The sequence below is a fragment of the Babylonia areolata genome, chromosome 25 (assembly GCF_041734735.1).
Source record: "Babylonia areolata isolate BAREFJ2019XMU chromosome 25, ASM4173473v1, whole genome shotgun sequence".
Classification (NCBI taxonomy): domain Eukaryota; kingdom Metazoa; phylum Mollusca; class Gastropoda; order Neogastropoda; family Buccinidae; genus Babylonia; species Babylonia areolata.
The window spans coordinates 2,870,050-2,891,910 of NC_134900.1; the positions used below are offsets into that span (position 1 = coordinate 2,870,050).

Below are 21,861 nucleotides of genomic sequence, written 5' to 3' on the forward strand. Positions count from 1 at the left end.
CCCTTGTGTCACACCTGTGTCATACCTGTCCACAAGGGCGGCGCTGCTTTTGTTTAGTGTCAACGGTTCCAACCGCAGCAGTGGTGTGTTGTATTAATGTTTTGTGTGCTTCCTATTATTTGAATGCCAGTCAGACTTTCTGTTTACCTGCCCGGCCCGTAGCACGGCCTGAGTGGATAATTTCAGACAATAATTGTTCAAACGCAAGTATGAAAACTGCCAAAGTTCTACAAAGTTACATTTCAGCCAAGCCGTACCAACGACACTCAGTGTTTGTAAACTGAAAAGGTAAGCCGAACTTTTTAACTTGCCGTTTGTTTGGATTGCTATCTCGCTTCCAAAATCTTACGAACATTTTCATTGAAATATGTATGTTCTGAACAAAAGACTGTGCTAAATTAGTGAGGGGGAAATAAATGGTGACATTTTTATTTGGTGAAATGTTCGTGGATTCTGTGCATTGTCACACAGCTTGCACTCGCTTCCGCGTTTACTTGATTCCATAGATAGCTGTGTAAAATTATTGTGTCCATCGATAACAGTGATTTTTTTTAACTGCCTGTTTTATTGGTTAGTGTTCGTTTATTGACTCCCAAACCTTCACCACTCTATCCTCTTGCTCCACCTCTCCCTCTGCACCACACGCCCACACATTAATTTCCAGTAAGATTCATACGTTAAACGTGAGTCAGTTGTCAGCAAATGAACTCACCTGTCTCACATCGATTTGCTGAGGATTGACAGTGATTCATTATCCCTACATGATACCTATTTTTATATTATAGTGTATGCACCCTCTTTAGATTTTTTTTTTAGCGCCCCCCCTCCCCCCCTCTCTATCTCTCTCTCTCTCTCTCTCTCTCAGACATATGAATCTATCTTATCTAGATCTACCTGCCTGTTTGTCTATAGATTTATTAAATGTCTTGAGATAGAGTTTGCACCAATCTCTCTCTCTGTCAGGCCAGAGGCTCATCTCTGCTACTGGTAACCATGTAACCCAGTACTACCTGCCACATGTGGGAAGTAAACTTGACGTGAAAATCCAATCTGGAGAGGGATAGTCTCTGCCAGATTTGGCACGTCATTAAGGATGGCTTTTAAGGGAGGTGGTTGCTGCTGGCCCCTTTACGTAATGTGTGGTGCACATGGCCCACAGGTGTGTGGATGTGCCCTGACGCCCACAAACCAGCCCCCATGTATGGGTCAAATACAAAGAGGTCATCCCAACAGCCGAGCAGGTGGAAGAGCAGACATTTCCCAACAGCTGCAGTGGCGGATGAGGATGCCAACAATGGGTGGGGAGACTTAAAAGCACTCTGCAAGAACTGCCGTGGACACACAACATTCAGGGCTTGTCTTCCTAGAGTGTGAAGCCTGGATTCGGCAGACTGCACGGAAGAAACCATCATTGGTTCAACAATTGATTCTCAGCAATGTGCCGTGGAGCACTAAAGGGCACAGTAAGACATATGTAGAACACCAATGGCCATCTACTGCATCCTGACCTATCTCCAGTCGTCTTGACTGTCTTGCCACTGGGTCCAGACAGGCTGGGACGAGAGAGTGAGGCTGACGCCATGCGCAACTCTCCCTCACTTTAATCGAAGTCAAGCGCATGTCATGACTTTTAATTACACCATGCAACACCTCAAGTCCTGTGGCGATGGAGGAGTGGCGAAGCAGCAGATGCAGATACATTGGAAGCTGTAGTCACAAATCTGCACCCAGGCGGCGCAGGGCATAGGGTCACTCTCTACTGGACGGAAGCAGCAGTGGAGTTCGGCAGCCCCCTGGATGCCTGAACAGCCCTCTTTAGGATCGCTCTGCTCACCTTCATGGAGGAACGGCCTTGAAAAGGAGCCTCAAACATAGCCTGCTTCACTTCTCCCTGGCCAGCTTACCACAGCTGGTGGGGGTCCCTCATAGTGGTCGACAAACAAAAATGAAGAAGAAAGTGATGGTGCTCAACCTTGGCACATGGAATGTGAGAACTCTGCTGGATAACATCAAGGGAGACCGATCAGAGAGAAGAACTGCTAGCTGGCTACAGTGTGGACATAGCACGTATGTGTGTGTGTGTGTGTGTGTGTAGTCGGGTCAGAGGTTCTCCTGTGTTACTGTTAACCATGTAACCTATACCTGCCACATGCAGGGAGGAAACCTTACAAGAAGAAGTTAACTCTCTCCCTACGACCGGCGAAAGAGACGACATTAACAGCGTTTCACCCCAATTACCACCATCAAAATATTGCAGGCGGAAGGCTGTTATACTGAAGAGGTGAATGTTGACAAAGAATACCACAATTCTGACGATGGAAGCTAAAGGTTGGGTCATTCAGACACCCACTGGACATCCGAGGGGTGTATGTAGAGGAGAAGAGAGGACTGGCCGTTCTGAGTTAATGTGTGTGTACTCATGCGTGTGTATGTATGTTGTTCATTCACAGACATGTCATTTTTGTGTCATGTGTGTTTGTGTCATTTTGTGTGTGTGTGTGTGTTTATCCCCTCACCTATTCACCCACCTCCATTTTGTAGTTTTATGTACACAATTGACTAAAGGACTGGTGATGTGTCATTGTCAGGTCAGTGAAAGAGACACAGTGAGAACAAGACAAGTGGAGGTCTTGTGATCTGATTGGACGGAATGCAGACGATGACGCTGAAAATCAGCAAATGGATCTTTCTCTGGGTCTCCTGCAGCATGTGGCAGAATGTTGTGCCGGAAAGAGTGCTGGGTATGTTATTGATTGATTAAATATTGTGTGTGCTGTGTTCGAAGTGAATGGTACATTGCATTTTAAAAAAGATTTTGGTACTGAATTAGTGAATAATAAGATGAAAACTATTATGAAATACACTGGATTCTTTCTGTTTTAACTGTTTTTGTTTAGATTTAATGCATGTTTAATATATTTAATGTTCTGTGTGTATTCTGTATCTGAATGTCCTTTTCCTATTTCCAGAGGGTTTTTGGTTTGTAAATTATTTTTAGTCCTTGTTTTCAGAAAAAAAATCAAGGATAGGATTATTCTTCCTCCTAATGATATGATTAATATTACTATTACTATTATCAATATTACTATTATTCACACACCACACACACATACAAACACAAACACACACCTCACACACATACAAACACAAACACACCCAACTATATATGTATTCTGATAATGTTTTTTCACATACAGAATTTTGGAATGTGTGTGTGTGTGTGTGTGTGGTGGGAAAGAACACCCCCTTCCCACTTTTATTTTACTAATATCCACCTTCCGTCTCCTGTCTCTTCTCCCTCCACTACTCCCCCCCTCACCCCCCGCCCCCCAAGAAAAAAGAGTGAGAGAAATAATGACAGTAACCACTGTGCCTTACTGATGACTCATGAGATCAGTCAGAGAAAGAAAGAAGGGAAACCAAAGTGCAGGGTGTGTTTCTACTGCGTTATTACAACAGCCAGGGAAGACGCATGTTCCCACGGACCACCATAACAGTTGTAGCAGTTAGTCTCCTACGACTTAAAGGGCTTAGTATTTTGAAGATAATAATAGTTACAGGGTTTGAATTTAACTCTCTTTTTTTGAGTGCCAGTCGAGCACTCTGGACAAAACATTTGAGTGTCCAATTGTGGTTTTGGGTGCTAGCATAATAAAATGAAATAAAATGTGCCAGGGAAAGTCTTTCCGCCAGGTTTCGTTGTACACTCCTGCTGTTTATTCTTTTTGTCATCCTGAGCTTTTGTCAGCGGCAGCCTTTCTTTTAACATTGAAGATGGGAAACATTGTTCATTGCTGACGTACCATGAACGTCAACATCCGATCATGCACAAGCAAAGATGCCGCTCTGCGAAGTGAGCTGCAGCAGACGACACTTTACATTTCAATCTGCCGCGTTTGAGCTTGCTTTCTTGGTGTGTCTTTTAATTAATTTTCTTTTGCCTCTATCAATTTTTGGATGCCAAGTGGGCACTCTTGACAGAAAATTTGCATGCCCGAGCCAACTTTTCGTAGCATTTGCACCCATGTACCTACTAAATTCGAACCCTGAGTTATGATAATGTAGTCGATGCTCACACCTCCCAAGCTTGGAACCTGTGTCATTTACAACAAAAAGTTATTTTTTTTTTTTTTTTTTTTTTTTGTTTTTTTTGCTGCCCCATCATCTGCACCGTTTCAGTGGCATTACTCCCACGCCGCTCATTTAGATTCCCCCATACACGGCCACACCCGGGTTCGTCCGTCGCAGTTCCAGCGTCGGCAGTCCACAGGGAACCATCGATGTTAGGTCGCCTGGAGGCCACACACCAGAGGAGACCCTGCACTGCTGCTGAGTCACTTCGGTGGTGTTCAGTGGTGCCTGTTCTGATTTTACGTACTTAGGACACCACCTACTAAGCCCCCTACTAACGACAATAATGGCTTAGTCGCGGAGCCAGACTGAGTGAGCGTCCCCCCCAGAGTGGAGACCGCCACCACGTCCCTCAAACAACAGCCCCCGACGAATCCGCCGATACTGACGACATTGACAGGACTCACCCCAAGCACAGAAGTGGAGGGGTATCGAAACTGAGGTCACCATGAGAGCAGGGCATGAAAGGCCACAGACTTTGAGACTTTTTTGTTTATATTGATGACGATGAAGGAGGAGGAGGATGACGATGATGATGACGATGTTGCTATGGAGGTCCATTTTGGTTTGGGACTGCGTGACAAGGCTGTACTCTACGCTTCCTGTCATAATGATATCCCGGCGTTAACCAGGCCCGAGAGATACAGACACTTGCAGTGTTGGTCAAGTAATTAGAGCAACACACCCAAAGACGCATCCTTGAAGTGGATGACACTCGACTGTGTGGTCCCAGTCTCCCCATTTAAGCCCACAGCACACTCAACTCTGGGTAGGAGCCGACCACGGGCCGAAAAACCCACCTCCGCTGGGATTCGAACCCGCGTCCTCCCAGCCGTCAGTCCGCGACGCTAACCACTTCGCCATTTTTATGCACCAAGTACAACATGGATGTAGAAACTTGTGCACATGCACACACACCCACCCATACACATAAACCAGCAGAAGCCCAAAAGATGAAGGGGAATTGTTCACTTTAAATGATATTTCACCCTCAGAAGACCAGAGACTGTGAAGCGAGCAGTAGATTTCTTTGCAAAGATGTAGGAATTTTAACAGATTTTTCTTTATACAGGAAGAAAAGGCAAAAAATGTGATAAAGACCTTTTTTTTTTCTCTCTGATGCACATACAGATTTTTGGTCAACAAAATGTGAGAAAGAGATAGAAGAAAGAGCATAATTAGCAAATCAGTCAAATAATGGATGCAGGTTATTAATTAGAGTTCAGTGGGACTATGATGATATGTGTGAATTAACATAGCAGCAGTCTAATTCATTCAGTCATGTTTTCTGTGTACTGTTAAGAATGCCACTGATTGCAAGTGACTGAGTGTGTGTGTGTATGTTGTATGACACTGACAGTTGTATGTTTTTATGTGACACGGCAAGGCTTTTGTTGTTTTCTTTTCGTTTTTCTTTCAGTTTTTCCCATCTAGAACGTTTATGAATGTATCTATCACAGTCACAATAAAGAGTGTGTGTGTGTGCGCGCGTGTGTGCGTGTGTGTGTGCGTGAGTGCCTGTGTCTGTGTCTGTGTGTGGACAGTGGATATGTCAGGACAGGGATGTTTTGACGTGAGCGAACGGGAGATCAAGGACGACCAGGTATACTCTGTGTACGCCAACTACAACCCCAACCTCCAGCCCTCGACGGATCACTGTGATGTTGGCATTCGGGCTGCGGAGAGGAACCGGCGCTTGGAATACATGGTGGACAAGCTGACCATCTTTGACTGTGGCATCTCCATCTGGATCTATGATAACCCCACGCTTGTTAGCCAGCCCACCGTACGTTGGTGTTTCTCTGTTAGATTTTTATACTGTACCCCTATGGGATGCTGGTGGTCTTTCGGTTTTAATAGCATTGCCACTTTCTGAAAATTTTGTCCTAGAAATTTCCTCTTTTGCTGTTGCTCTCTTTCTTTCTACTTTTTTTTTTCTTTCTTCACTATTGACTGCTTAATTTCTATTGCCTTTCCAGTCCATTCCTCTTTTTTTCCAGCAAGAGTTGACACTTTTTTTTTTTCTTTTTTTTTTTTTAATATATGTTTTCTGCAGTCTAGATGTATTGTCTGTGGTGTTTTGCTCTGGCAATGAATCAGTAAGTGATATTGGTCTTGCTTTGTAAATTCAGTGTAGGTCTTCCCCCTTCGTTTGTGTGTGTGTGTGTGTGTGTGTGTTCTTCAGCTGTGCATCATTTCACACATGGCAATATTTTTGTGTTTGTATGTGTGTGTGCTGATCAGAGAGGTGTGTGTGTGTGCATCAGAGAGTGTGCATGTGTGCATCAAAGAGTGTGTTTGTGTTCCCCAAGATGTAAGCAAGTCCCTTTTTGGTATGTTGATCTTTATGTTTGCTCATGTGTGTGTGTGTGTGTGCATGTGCGTGCATGCGTGTGTGTGTGTGAGTGTGTGTGTGTGTATGTGTGTGCATGCGTGTGTGTGTGTGTGTGTGCATGCGTGTGTGTGTGTGTGTTTGTGTGTGTGTGTGTACAGAGGCGAATAACATGTGATGACGACAAGAGTCTCCCCCTGACGGGAACAACCAGTCATGATCAGATCAAGATCAGTCTCCGCAAAGAGAGCACTCAGTCTATAGCCTTTGAATTTCAGATCCATGTGAAAACAAATTATGGTGAGTTGTGTGTGTGTGTGTGTGTGTGTGTGACTTGACTTCATTTATTGTCATAAAATCCCTAAGGATTGATAGACACAATAAAAGAACAAAAGGAACAAAGAAAAAAACAGTCATCTAATACACATGCAATGAAATACATATTTGGCGAGTTTTTTGACAGTCATCGCAAATGAATAAGTCACTTGGTTTCAGAATATTGTCTTGTATCTTTCTAATGCTCACATCTGATAGATGATTATACTGCTGTAAAGTTGTAATTAGATGGTTTCGCTAATTATGAAATAAAATACACATAGATCTAAGAAATGGAATTCAACTTCAACAGCTACACACATATTACATAACCTCTCTTCTCTTAGAATGTTTGCAAATCTTCCTCATTCAATATTTAAATCATGTGTGCTTATTTTGAGTGTACAAAGAGCTTGTTTGTGAGTAGGATCAATTTTATCTGTTAGATAATTCTTATATCGATAATCTTTTTCTTTTAATTTTGTTGTAGAACCAGAAGTCTGATCTGTTATATTCAGTTTTTCTCTGTTTCCAGTATTGTATTTATCTATTTCTTTGTTGTGTGTGTGTGTGTGTGTGTGTGTGTGTGTGTGTTCTAAGTTCAACTTCAAATGAAGATGTGTAAATTTTCATGTGTATGTTCTCTTGATGCTTGTGCCGTTGTGGTCATGCCATAGATGATGTGTTGGTGTGTAACTTTTTTTATGTGTGTGTTTGATTTTAGTTTTTTTTTAATGGTGCTTTTGATGACAAAAAAGGGAATGCATGTGTGAACTGAGTAGAACAAAATGAAAACGTTTCTTGTCTAGAAACCCCTAAATTTTTCCTAAGGGCAGTCACGCACAATATACAGAAATTTCTCATATTTTCTATGCTAATGCGTGTGCATTATCTCTGAGTATATATGCACACATGCTTTACTTTATTTGACTGTTCTTGTTGTTTACAATATTACTATAGACTTTTGATGTGACTGAGTGACAGAGATAGATCCTGGAGTGTCAAAAAACAACCCAGAAATCCATTTCAGTCGTGTTTAACTTAGTATTGAAAGGTAAACAGTTTATTTCCTTCATATTGTTTGACAGGTCACTGATCATTCAGTGTGTTCTTTGATGTTATGTGATTGGTTGCTTATCATTCAGTGTGTTCTTTCATGTTGTGTGATTGGTTGCTTATCATTCAGTGTGTTCTTTCACGTTGTGTGATTGGTCAGTAATCATTCAGTGTGTTCTTTCATGTTGTGTGATTGGTTGCTTATCATTCGGTGTGTTCTTTCACGTTGTGTGATTGGTCAGTAATCATTCAGTGTGTTCTTTCATGTTGTGTGATTGGTTGCTTATCATTCAGTGTGTTCCTTCATATTGTTTGATTGGTCGCTGATCATTCAGTGTGTTCTGTCATGTCGTGTGATTGGTTGCTTATCATTCAGTGTGTTCTTTCACGTTGTGTGATTGGTCATTGATAATGATCATTCGATGTGTTCCTACATGTTGTTTGATTGGTCACTGATCGTTCAGTGTGTTCTTTCATGTTATTTGATTGGTCACTAATCATTCAGTGTGTTCTTTCATGTTGTGTATTAGGTCACTAATCATTCAGTGTGTTGCTGCAGGACCACCCTTCGAGTTTGAAAAGGACTCCAGCACGTTCTATGAGCAACCCCTGGATACAGGGGCCATTGTGGGCATCGTCATGGCTGGGTCGGTGCTGATCATCGCTGTGGCCGGTCTGGCCATCTACTGCTGCCTGAAGGCACGCATGACCAACAAGAAAAGTGACGAGGCGAGTGAAGCCCTCTCCGCTCCCAGTGTCTACACTACTGGTGTGTGTGTTGTGTGTGTGTGTGTGTGTGAATAGAATAGAATAGAATATTTTATTGCCATAAAACTGTAAGGTGTATAAGACAATATATAAAACATAAACATGAGCATATTAGTGTGTGTGTGTGTGTATGTGTGTGTGTGTGTGTGTGTGTGTGTGTGTGTGAGAGCATGTACGCTTGTGTGCATGTGTGTGTGTGTGTGTGTGTGTATGCCAAAGGGGAAACTTGGAAGGCAGTGGTTTGATGAAGAGGTTGTACTGGTAATATTGTGAGTAGAAAGAGAGACGAAATGAAAGAAACGAATTTTTATTTCACGAGGGTAATGGAGTAAGCACAACTGCTTTTTTTACATCCAGCCCTCAAGGGCAAAAGAGACAGAAAAGCAAAGGCAGAACACACACACACACATACACACACACACACAGACATGCACATACGCAAACACACAGACACGCACACACAATTACACCTGAAAATAAAGTGCTTAAATGAAAGCATGTTCATAACCTATCTAAGTACGACACAACAACGCATCATTGAAAAGATCAAATCATTATAAAATAAAATGATTATTAGAAAGAGAAAAAAAAAAGATAGAGAAAGTGTATAGTTGCACATTTGTATTTTCTAATATATGATACACATACATGAAAAAATGTTTTACTTGTCCAAGCATGCATGTGCATTAGTGTGATGCATGCACATTCTTGGTTTTTCACTAAATGCATGTGCTTTCTTGAATATCTTTGAATTGTGTCATTTAGCAAGAGAAGAATTTTACAGCGATTTCACATGATCACCAGAATGTCTGTTTCTGTTGCAAATGCGATGTCAGTCATTCCATCTTGATGTGTGCAGGGTCGTCAAGAGTCATTTATCAGCCCCCCTCCAGAAAGCAGCATGCGAGTCAGAATGGAGGAGGAGGAGGACGATATTCCCGACCGCCCTCACAGGAGAGCGGGACGAAGCCGTCCTCCCAGCATGTCAACTCGAACGACGTCCGCTCGCCCAGCAAAAGCGTCAACGGTCACCTGCCCCTCAAGGACGAGGTCTACAGGAACAAGGTCCACAGGGGTGAAGCCGGCGACAACGAGGAAAGGTTTAACCGACAGGCCTCGCTCCGCGGCAGCCAGAAGAGGCGGCAGCATGACGCAACCTTTGATGACGATGCGGACTACACGAACGTGAAGGGCGGTCACGTCTCCCGCCGGGACAGCAGCCGAGGCAATCGTGTGCGGTACGACAAAAAGACCAATTACTCGAGAAACGACGACTATGGTTCGATGGGCAAGGGGAAGAAGCAGGGGAACGGTCACAGGAGGGCGCGGTCCCGGTCGCCTTCCCAGGGGTCCATGGGGAGCACGGTGGACAGCAATGCCCTTGTGTATGGCTACAGCAGGACAGCCGCCGCCCACCCCAACACCGTACAGGATCCACCTCCACGTTCACGCTCACGATCTCGGTCCAGAACCAGACCCGGCTCTCAGAGGTCAGGGTCAGTCAGCCGCTCCAGAACTGGCTCTGTCGGCCGGTCAGATGGCCGAGGCCGGTCAGACGGCCGGGATGGTCAGAGAACAGCGCCCAGAAACGCACGCCAGTATGGGGACATGTCCGATTTTTTGCCACCGCAAAACCAGCAAAGATCAAGGTCGCGCTCCGGCAGCAGAGGAACAACGTCACACAGACGCTGACAGCATCGCTTGTCACAGTGAGTGTTACATCATGGACAAACGTGAGGCACATCATGCGCACACTTGTTGTTTGTCTGAGGACTTCTTGTGGAATCCGAATCCAGTGCTTCCATTTTTTACCGTGAAGAGTGCTGTGAGGGCATTTTGATTACACTTGTGAGAATCCAAGACTGACTCATTGGAAACACACTGTACACTGATCATGAAAAGTGGTTTCAAAAGATGGTATTGCATTGAAGTATATTTTCATCACAGTAGATTTCTGTGAGGAACTGGCACTGCCATCTCCAGGGAAAATGTCATCATAGTCTGGTGCTGCCAGTTTTTCTGTGTCAATCAAAAGTGGATTATTCTGTGCTGTTTTCCCAGCACACGGAAAGTCTGACAACCACTTGTTTTAGTGAAGTGGTTGGCAAGGGGGTTAGTATTGCTGATTTAGTACTGGGAGGATGTGGGTTTGAGCCACATCAGGGGTAGGGGTAGGGATTTTTCAGCCTATGGTCGGCTTCTACCCGGAGTTGAGTGTTCTGTAGGTTTAAATGGGAAGACTGGGAACACACAGTTGAGGGTTGTCTGCTTCATGGATGTGTCTTTAAAAAACCCAAAACATTTGGAGTGTTGCTCAAATTTCTTGACCAACAGAGCAGGTGCCAGGATATATTACAAAAGGAAGCAAAGGATTCAGCCATTGTCACATGGTCTCAGTTCTGAAATGGACTTCTGTAGCAGTACTGTCATCATCATTTACCACTAAATGTTGAAAAAATTTCCATAAATTCTATGGCCATCATGCCATGCTCTCATGATAACTTCAGTTTCAATTTCCCACCAACTTCCACGAAAGTCGTGTAATCATACCATAATTTTCCATGTCGACAGGTTCATGGAAAACTGTTGCTGGAAGATTGTGGTGATGGTCTCTACTGCCAGGGAGACGCTCACTCAGTTTGGCCCTGCAACTGAGCAGATCTTGTTGCCAGTTGGTGGTGTCCTGCATACATGTTGAACTGGAAAAGGCACTACTAAACACCACCAAAGTGACTCTGCAGCAGTGTAGAGTCCCCTCTGGTGTTTGGCCTCCTGGCAACCAAATCTGCGTACTGCCGGTGCTGGGACTGCAGCAGATGAACCCAGGTGTGGCTGCATATGGGGAACGTGGGATGAGAAGTGTGGGGCTGATGTCACTGAAGTGGTATGGATGACTGGGCAGCAGAAAAGAAAACAACTGGCATTCAGCCCACCACTTCAGGTCCCACGGATGGAGGAGAAAACCTGGGTGTTTGAACTCGGATCCTTTCACGTCGAATACAGTGGCAGTGTCCACAATGCCACCTCTTGAGAAAACCTGGACTGTGTTTGAACTCGGATCCTTTCACGTCCAAGACAGTGGCAGTGTCCACAATGCCACCTCTTGAGAAAACCTGGGTGTTTGAACTCGGATCCTTTCACTTCCAAGACAGTGGCAGTGTCCACAATGCCACCTCTTGAGAAAATCTGGACTGTGTTTGAACTTGGATCCTTTCACGTCCAAGACAGTGGCAGTGTCCACAATGCCACCTGTCCACGAGTGTTTCTCTGCCAGCTCTGGACATGTATGGGCAGCAATAACAGACTGACTGTCTCTTGAAGTGGCTAAAATCAAATGCATGCTACAGGGTTCTTTGTGCTGTGTGTGTCATCACAATGTCTGCTGCTTTCTTCTTGTTCGTCCGATGGAAACTCCAGTCTCCGGGATGAAGGCAGCTGTACACAGTGCCTACAGGTGACTGTTCTTTCTTCTTCTTGTTTGTCCGATGGAAACTCCAGTCTCTGGGATGAAGGCAGCTGTACACAGTGCCTACAGGTGACTGTTCTTTCTTCTTCTTGTTCGTCCGATGGAAACTCCAGTCTCTGGGATGAAGGCAGCTGTACACAGTGCCTACAGGTGACTGTTCTTTCTTTTTCTTGTTCGTCCGATGGAAACTCCAGTCTCCGGGATGAAGGCAGCTGTACACAGTGCCTACAGGTGACTGTTCTTTCTTCTTCTTGTTCGTCCGATGGAAACTCCAGTCTCCGGGATGAAGGCAGCTGTACACAGTGCCTACAGGTGACTGTTCTTTCTTCTTCTTGTTCGTCCGATGGAAACTCCAGTCTCCGGGATGAAGGCAGCTGTATGCTACAGGTCCTCTACACAGCTGTAGAGTTTCCGGGTCACTGGAATTGGGTCAGGCCAGTCCCTCTTCCTCAGCACCACATGGAGGGGGCAGGACTGCAGCAGGTGTTCTGCTGTCTGGCTGCCAGTCCCACAGGGGCACCGTGATGAGTGACCAATGCAGAGTTTAGTGTGTAAATGACTGCTTCTTTCCACATACCTGTGTACAGAGTGGAGGATTTATCAAAGGTGTGATTCTCTGTATGGGGCATTTCTATAATTTTTCTATTTTATTTGTGTAAACTACCTCCATAGCTTGTTCAGTTTACTTAAGAAACAGGCAGAGGTATACCAGAATTTAGAGAATCTGGGATGGGAGAGAGGAGGAATTTTGTTTAATGTCCCGTCACAGATATCGGTGATTGAAGACATTTTGTTAAAGTATTTATGAATACATCTGAGTATTATCGGTTAGAAGGGGTGGGAGATGTGGATGAATGGAGGGTTGGGAGAAACTGGGCAAATGAGGGTAAAAATGTGGGTGCAATTTGGAAGAAAAAAAAACAAGAAGAACAACAAAACAACTCTAAATACAGTTACAGGAAATTACTTAAAGGACTTCGTAAAAGAGAAGTTGTTAAACTGACAAGCGAAACAACTGATAATGAATGCAAAAAGTCAAAAACATCAACGTTCTCTGTCACTTGTGAAGACACACTTTCGTGTACAAAAGGCTTCATCAGACTACAGTGAAAAATTATATGCTCAATTGTCAGGTTACTAAAGCATGGATGGGAGAGAATTCTTAGTCAAAATCAATATAGATACTATTAGATTTTGTTCACCAATATTGACACGCTTATGCAGTAATTATTTTTGTTGTGTATATTTAAAGATGATTGTTCAAATCTATTAAAAAAGAAATGGAAATATGAACAAATCCACTGAAGACGAAAGTGTGTAGACATGGTATTCTGGATGCTTTCTTAGTTTCTATACAAGTTCTGTAAGTGATAGATTACTGAAGACAGACATTTTCAATCCACATGTAGTTGCAGTTGTTTCACATACCTGAACAAAATACATACTGCTCATTCATTCATTTGAAACAGAATCTTATCACTATCATTTGAAAACTTCTAGCACTGATGAATTTTCAGCGAAAAAACTGCAACAAAAAACATCTGCATTATCAGAATGGCACTTGTGTATTCATACACTATATGTGTAAATAACACTAACATGACTGAGGACGTAGGGAGTAGTAACTAATCAGTTAAAAACGTGAACTTTTATATAAAAGAATATTTCTGTGGGAAGAATAAAGAATATATTTTATTCAATTCTCTGGATTATATGAGAAGCCAGTTTCCAAACTTTATGGGAACTATTCTTCAATTTTAAAGGTTTATGTTAGAGGTTTTAGATCAGTTTTATTGCTAGAGTTGTAGTAAAGTTTATCCCTTATTTGTTCTTAGAGGGACTGGTGGCAAAAAGAGCGTTGATTTAGTAATAACTGTACAAAGTCAGCAGATCTAAACATGGACAGAATATTTACTTTCTATCCAAATCTTTATATTCTATAATCTGGCAGCTGTCATTCATTCTTAACTGGGTTTTTTTTTAATTTTTTTAATATAAACCCAAGAACGTTTGGTGTTTTGAAATATTTTTAAAAGGTGATCTTAAGATACTCTAGTGCACTGAATTTTTTTTTTTTTAAACTGATGCCCTCCCAATATGTTTTTGTAACTAATTTACAGGGTCACAAATGTTTAAATGCTTGTCTTTACACATTTGGATGTATACAACTTTCCTGAATCAGACATACGAACCATGAATCACATTGTATATATACATGTCATGTGTGTGTGTGTGTGTGTGTGTGTGTGTGTGTAATGTTGCTGTGAGAGATTCCCCTTGTTCAGTTACTGGAGAACAAGGATCTTGCAGATTTAATCATTTCCATCACTCCTCCTCTGTAAACGAATCCATAATTTAAAAGTCAAATTTTTTTTAAACCTCCTCCAGGATATCTGAATGAAAGCCAGTCACGACAGTCTGTGCTGCTGTGCTGCTCTGAAAACTTTCAGGTTTTTTTTTTTTTTTTTTTAAATTTCATGGGTGGGAGTGCTTCTGTATTGCGTATTGGCATTAAGGCATTTTTTCCTTTTTTTGTGGTCTTTATGATAAACTGTAAGTTTTTCAGTATTAAAAAAATCAGTCACTTCCACCTTTGTTATTGATTGCACAGCTACCAGTCAAAGTTTGGAAGTGGAGGGAGGTGGGCTGGGGTGGGGGAACTGGTGGGGTGGGTGGTGGGGTTAAGGGGACTGGGTTACTAGTGCCGAATTCCCTTCTTTCAGTTTGGAATTATTTTCACTTCCAGCCCCTCAGGCTGGTCAATGGAACATTCACAAAGAAAACACACCCACAGACACAGTATCTTCTGTCAGTTCCAGTTTTTATGCATCCTCCAGACATGCACACCTTGTCATTTCATCTTTACTGACTTTTTACTGTATCTTTACAACAACAACAAAACTGACCAAATAGTTATGAAAATAAATGCATAAGATTTTCTCTCCTTTTTTTGGTGGGGATAAAGGTAGAGGAGGAGTACAAAATGGGAAATATTTTTTTTGGTCTGGAAATACCTGTAACATACGGGAGGATTGGCAGGTGGCATAGCATATGTAACAGTGCTTATAATGGCCAGTGGAACACTGCCATTCGTTATGATTTCTGTCCACCTGACCCACTGTGCCAGCACTGGAGTAGGCTGCCGCACTGTGTGACAGAAGTGTGTGCAAGTATGGTGTTAGAATCAAATTATGAAAAAAATGATGAATGTATACATGGCATGTGTGTGGATGTACTTGTTCAAATCTACAGTGACTTGTAGATACGATATGTACATATATGTTTTTTTCTGATGAAGTAATACTGTTTGTGAAATGAGCAGTTGATTTTTTTTTTTTTAACTGATACTGTTTCCGAAACTGGTCATGATTATAATTCAAATTAGTTAAAACTGAATTTGTGTGGTGTGTGTGTGCGTGTGTCTATGTTGCGAATTACTGTTGATATACACATGGTATTTTTTGGTATACTTTAAATAATTTCTTAATATCTCTCTCTCTTTCATTTTATGTTATGAAAGATGTTAGAAATATGAACTAAAGGACATGAACAATTCAAACATGTCTCTCTGTTGCGGAGGACAGTCCATTCCAGAACTGCCTTTTGGGATTGAGACAGTGAATCATGAATTTTAATTTGTGCTCTCTATCTGACTGTTGCTGATGAAAATTGCCGCTGTGGCGAAGTGGTTAGCGTCGTGGACTGATGACTGAGAGGACCTGGGTTGAATCCCTGTCGTAGTTGTCATGTTTTTTTGTTGTTTTTTTTTTGCCCATGGCCAGCTTCTACCCAGTGTTGAGTGTGCTGTGGACTTTGATGTGAAGATTGGGACCACACAGTCAAAAAGTCCTCCACTTAACTCACTCAGTACGGCCAGTCCTCTCTTCTCCTCTACACAGACCCCTCGGATGTCCAGTGGGTGTCTGAATGACCCAACCTTTAGCTTCCGTCGTCAGAATTGTGGTATTCTTTGTCAACATTCACCTCTTCAGTATAAGAGCCTTCCGCTTGCAATATTTTGATGATGGTAATTGGGGTGAAACACTGTTAGCGTTGTGTCTTTCACCGTTCGTATGGAGAGAGTTAATGAAAACATCTTTGGGAGTGTTGCTCAAATTTCATGACCAACACTGCAGTCACAGCCTGGTTGATGCCAGGATATATTATGAGAGCGCAGTCTTGTCAAGTTGTCCCTATCTGAAATGGACCTCCATAGCAGCATCTCCATCAACCCATCATCATTCAAAATACAGGAAACAAAACGTCCCAAATTAATGGTCATTGAAAATTAAAATAATAAATAGGTAAATGAATTTCAAAACAGGAATACTGAAGATGCTGGTTCACATGTACACACAGCTGGGTGTTACAACACATCGATGCATCACCAGCACACACAAACTCATGAAATACACAGGCAGTCAAATCTGAACTAACACACATCAGTTGTCAGAATGGAGAACAGTTTTATTTTAAACTGCTTGCACACATTTGAGAAATAAAATCGCAGAATAGTGAAACAAACCAACTACTGCCAAAAAATAACCATTTGTATTTATTTGGGATAGTTTTCTTGTGACGTAACATGATAGTGTTTATGTATGCTTGCAGTTAACTTTGATGGAAAGATCTGTATTATTTGGTGATAAATGAACATGATACACTGATGTCACATGCCTATGAATGTGTGCATGTAAACATTTGCATTCATTTCCATCTTTTCCTTTTTTCAGTGATATTAATTGGATCAGATTATGCAAGAGTGAAAGCTAGCAAATGGTGACAAACATCTAATCAGCAAGTTTCAGCAAGGTTTTACTTAATCATTTTGAATTCAAAATAATGATGATAACTTTTATGAAACTGCTTTCTTGACAGGAATGATTTCACTAGGCAGATTTGATTTTTTTTCCTTTGAATCATGTATGAGAGATATATATATAACAAAGTTGAAAAACAACACCTATTTTGTTAAACAAAAACAATAAAATCTGAATTTTCGCTGCCACCCGGCAGCTTGGTTACAGACTACGCTGATAACAGATATATATATATATATGTATTGAGTGTAATGTTGTGTATGATGTTTTTGTGTGTTTGTGTGTGTATGCAAATTATTCATTTGCTTGTTAGTATTTAATCAGAATAAGTGCAAGGTTATGCATGAAAGTTGTCATTTCCGTGTGCCATCAGTAGATGCATGTTTCACATGATGATGTTGTTTTTTTTGCATCGTACAGCACAGCTGAACAATTTTTACTTTGAAAGGCACTATATAAATTATCATTATTATTATCATTATTATTATTATTATTATTGTTATCATTGAAAACTTCCATTCCATCCCAATCTTCTGACAAGTTAAAGATATTGGTACCAGTATTCTTCAACCATACCAACACAGTAACAGGACACACACAAAATGATCACAGCCATTCAGATCTGATTATATCTCAGTTCATCAACAATCACACAGCTTTGCTGAATTCATATCAAAAGTTTAAAAATGTGCATAATGTGCCATAGAATTCATAAAATCATCAAATTATGTTGAGCTTCACTTGATTCATGAAAAGACATGCAGGTATCACAGCAAAAAAAAAACAAAACCCCCCAAAAAACCCCCAGCAGTTTTAACAGAAAAATCACAGCTGGTACAAATCACAGGGCTAACTGGCCAGTTAAAAAAAAAGTTTCAGAAATGTTTAAAACATAACAGTGAAGTATATTTGTAAACAAGCAGACAAACCAAAAGTTGAAGAGAAAATTTAATATCAGATTGATACATGTACAAACAGTTTACGTTCAATGAAAACATACAGTTTAGTCTTTTTTCCTTTGATATTGTCAGGGGCAATACACTGTACACAATGTATTATGGCAGAAAATGAGGGAATTTTATACATCTGGACCCTGCCTGTGACAAATCATGCATGTACATACAGCGACACAATCATCATATTGTGAATAACGAGTGCATAATTTTCTTTCAATTCACCTGAACAATTTTTAATTTTCTTAGCAGTAATCTTTAGCATGTGTTAGTGGAGTACAATCTTAAGCATGTATTAGTGAAGTACACTGACCTCTTATTTCTTGTTAGCTAGACACAAGCTGATATGTGGCATTCTTTTTCAGCACCAGATAAAGCAGTAGTATGGCCCATATGTGGCAAACATTAACCATTTTATTACACTTTTACACCATGATCATTGTGATGATTAAGCAATGGGGAAATATCATACATATAATTATACATAAATGTATGATCAGTATCCAAACAAATATCAAGAACACATATGAGCAAGTAGCTTTTCTCATGCAGAAACATAAATCAAAGAGTACATCTATAAAATGTGATGATTTTATGCAGACGAAAACACTTCTAAGAAATGTTCTTTCATTCAATTTCGAAACCATCATTACCATTATGCTTAAGTAGTGTGCATGAGTGTAACTGGGTTCATTACGCTTAAAATTTCAAATATTACTCTTAATTTTTGTTTCACATTACACTTGAGGCTGGCAGAACTTTCTGAAAGATGTATTTTGGTTGGCATACCTAGTTCAGTTTCGATGGGGGATGTTAGATCACTGCCATTGCTAAGACAGGGGATGAAACTGCCATCACATCAGGCATACAATTGACTCTCCCTCAGAATGGAAATGGCCCCCTGTTGCTGTTATAGCTTCCATCCCAATGCGCACTTCTTTGTTTTCATAGTTATTCTTTAACAACAGAAGGGTTGTTTAGTTGTTGCCTTTACTTGTTTCCCTCCGCTATATATGTTGTTACATTATTTTCTCATATACAGATAGACATACACATGCACACTCACAAACAAATGCGCACATACACAGAAACAAAAACACACAGAAGCACACAAGTTTTCACACACACACACACACATCATATCTGGTGGTTTCCTTATATTAAGATATAAGTGGAATTTGAATAGAATACTGGTGGGACTTCACGACAAACAAGAAAATAGAACCTAACTACGAGCTTGCCTGTCTATGGAAGCAAAACAAAGCACAGTGAAAATGATTCAGCTGCCACAAACATAATCAAGGAGTATTGGGGGGGAATGCCGAGTGGGGATTGGGGTGAGAAAGGAGAAGCAGGAGAATGAAGCAGGAGAGAAAAACAGGGAGGAGGAGGACAATAAACTTAGACTTCCATTTTATTTTTCCTTCAGTTTTATACAGTATCCAGTATAAAAAAAAGTATAGAAAATGATTGTGGAAGGGAATTAATGGGAAGACGGGGGAGCTGAAGTAGAGAGGGGTGGAGGGAGTCGCAATGGGACTGCGGAAACTGGCATAAAAATCATAAAACATGATCTGTGAATCTGGCTAGCCATCTGTCTGTATCTATCGTTTTATTATGTTGTATAAACTTATATACATATGTATATATATATATAACATAGCAGGATATGTTTCCTGTGTTGGGTTATCTGACAAGCAGGGAGGGTTAGGGAAGATGCCAGATAAAAACAACCAGATCAATTAGAATAGTCAGCATGAAATTAAAAGACCTAATTTACACTATATACATATGTCTTAAAAAAAAAAACGATCCTCCTTAACATGATTAACAAAGATAGGCAAGGAGCCCTGTGGTGGGTGACCAGGGTGAGAAAATATTCAAACAACAAACAGAACTGTCAACAAAACCCCAGCAAAGCACTGTGAAGTCAACTTTGTCTCAAGTCAGCTCAGACCAAACAACCATGCACCCCTTTTTACCATTCTCACGTTACGTCCACTGGACCGGCATGTTTGTGAGGCAAAATTTTGGGTAAGGAGGTGGAGGCAGGCACACACACACACACGTGCGCGCACATGCATGCGCACGCCCACACACGCTTGCTCTCACTCCACAATCATACCAATAAATAAAAACAGAGAAAGAAGTAAGAACAATACTGATATCAACAAGACCCAAGTCACTGACAATGGTCTGGTACATTTAATTCTTCATTTTTCTACTTCTGAATTCTGACAGTGACATTTAGTTTCACTGCACATTGATTTGTTCGTCACACACAAGGCCAGGGTTGAAATGTTTCATATCCTGCAGTTTAATTATTTCACCAGTGCTCAAGTGTCAGCGATGCACATGGAGGTGTTTGTGTCAGGATGCCGCGAGGCCACCCCTTTAAGAAGTCCCTGCATTTCTGGTCATCACCTTGGTCTTCATGCAGAGCTGCCTGCTGTTATTCAAGGAACACAGGACCAGCTTGTAAGGTCCACACAGTGACAAGAACTGCACAGTGGCAGATCCTGATCTGGACTGGAGCAAGAAAACTCCATCCCCATGTGTGGGACACACTGAAAGGACCTCACACCCATGAGGGACGTTGGAGGAAAACACAGAAAATGGAGTCAGCCCCACAGCACAGCATGAAGGGCAACAGCAGCAATGTTTCAGAACTGTTCTCACCTTGAAATACAGGGGTATAAGACAGCATTGTTCTCCTCAGGGAATACAGTGGTATAATAGTCGATGAGTGAAGACACACGCACACCAGGAGGCCTGGGAGGGCAGGCTGCTACCTTGGACCAGTGGAAGGAGCACGATACTGTACAGCCAGAGGATGGTACGGCCTGGAGGCGTCCCAGAACACCCTCCTACCCGCTGTGTTGCCCGGCCCCCCCACAACCCCTACACCACCACCACCCGCCACATTCCCAGCAGACACGGTGAGCGCCATGGACAGCGTTGGCGACAGCTGCAGGCTCCTCCTCCTCCACCCGGGACAGTACTGCCGCAGTTTGGGGGAGGAGATAGCGGTGGTGGTTAAAAAAGAGCGTCCCGGAACATGGCCATGAATCCCTCCAGCCTCTGTCTGAAGCAAGACCCTCTCTCCCACCGTCAGGGGCGAGGACAGCACTCCGTGAATGGGAAAACCTGCCGCAGGGCCCGAGGGGTACAGCGGAGTGGGCGACAGTCTGTTGGAGGGGATCCTGGAGGGACTGTGGCTGGAGCGTGGGCGGAGAGGCGCGGGGCGGAAAGGGAGGGAACTGTTGAAGAGGAAGTCCTCCTCGGCTCTGGACACGAGGAGGGAGTCTTGCTGGCAGCGACAGTTGGGGTTGCTGACCTCCAGACGAAGGTTCATGCCGGCACCACACTCGCTGCACGTGCGCTGCCATGCGTTGTCGGACAGCACGGTCACACGACCTGGCAGAGCCACACACAACACCACACCATGCTCACAGTGTTAGTTAGTGCTGTGGCCAAGCGTGTGTGCACACTGCACACGTTTAGCAGTGACTGATTCTGGTTCGTACACACTACACTATCATCTTGCACTTTATTCTTAGGAGTAGATTCAAGTGGTCCATCTTCCATACATTGAATCATCATTTCTTCAAGGTCTAGGAAAAACCCTAAATCTGACAATAAAAACTGTTTCTCAATCACATATCTTTAGTCTATGACTGTTTAATGTCATTCAAACATCTTCATATTCTGCCTTTGCATTGGACTTTTCTTCACTTTATTGATATTAAACATTGGTCATTCATAATCTGCAGTCAGGAACTCTTGGTTCTTAATAGCCCTCTAGATATCTTAAAACCACTTAGAAAATGATGATAAGTTCAACCAGTGTTTTAAAAAATAGTAGTAAGTGTTTATAGACCTCAAACTAATATTTTGATCAAAACAATCCTTCAAAGATGTTGCATATAAATGATTCAGACATCGTTAATATCAGTATGACTTGTATTTTTCCTTATCATAATTTGTCAGTGAAGTACAGAGTCACACAGTGCATGATAC

General features: G+C 42.1%; 2 protein-coding genes across 2 annotated transcripts in view; one reads left to right on the forward strand and one right to left on the reverse strand.

Moving 5' to 3' along the window:
* The first annotated feature begins 53 nt into the window (after positions 1 to 53).
* Positions 54 to 17,677, forward strand: LOC143299700 (uncharacterized). Its single transcript, XM_076613064.1, has 6 exons — positions 54 to 288; positions 2,589 to 2,741; positions 5,676 to 5,917; positions 6,625 to 6,763; positions 8,394 to 8,603; positions 9,462 to 17,677. The coding sequence occupies exons 2-6, from the start codon at positions 2,651 to 2,653 to the stop codon at positions 10,292 to 10,294; spliced, it is 1,515 nt and encodes a 504-aa protein (XP_076469179.1). The 5' UTR covers positions 54 to 288; positions 2,589 to 2,650; the 3' UTR covers positions 10,295 to 17,677.
* LOC143299999 (uncharacterized) overlaps positions 16,523 to 21,861 on the reverse strand; it is a 53,466-nt gene continuing 48,127 nt past the window's right edge. The window contains 1 exon segment of the mRNA XM_076613554.1: positions 16,523 to 21,258. Within this exon segment, the coding sequence (XP_076469669.1) occupies positions 20,630 to 21,258 (629 nt within the window). The 3' untranslated portion in view covers positions 16,523 to 20,629.

Bases quoted from the DNA above. Each gene is read 5' to 3' on its own strand.
- LOC143299700 (XM_076613064.1), top strand. From the start codon at position 2,651: ATGCAGACGATGACGCTGAAAATCAGCAAATGGATCTTTCTCTGGGTC. The intron at 2,742-5,675 runs GTATGTTATTGA...GTGTGTGGACAG, and splicing joins TGTGCCGGAAAGAGTGCTGG to TGGATATGTCAGGACAGGGA. The intron at 8,604-9,461 runs GTGTGTGTGTTG...TGATGTGTGCAG, and splicing joins TCCCAGTGTCTACACTACTG to GGTCGTCAAGAGTCATTTAT.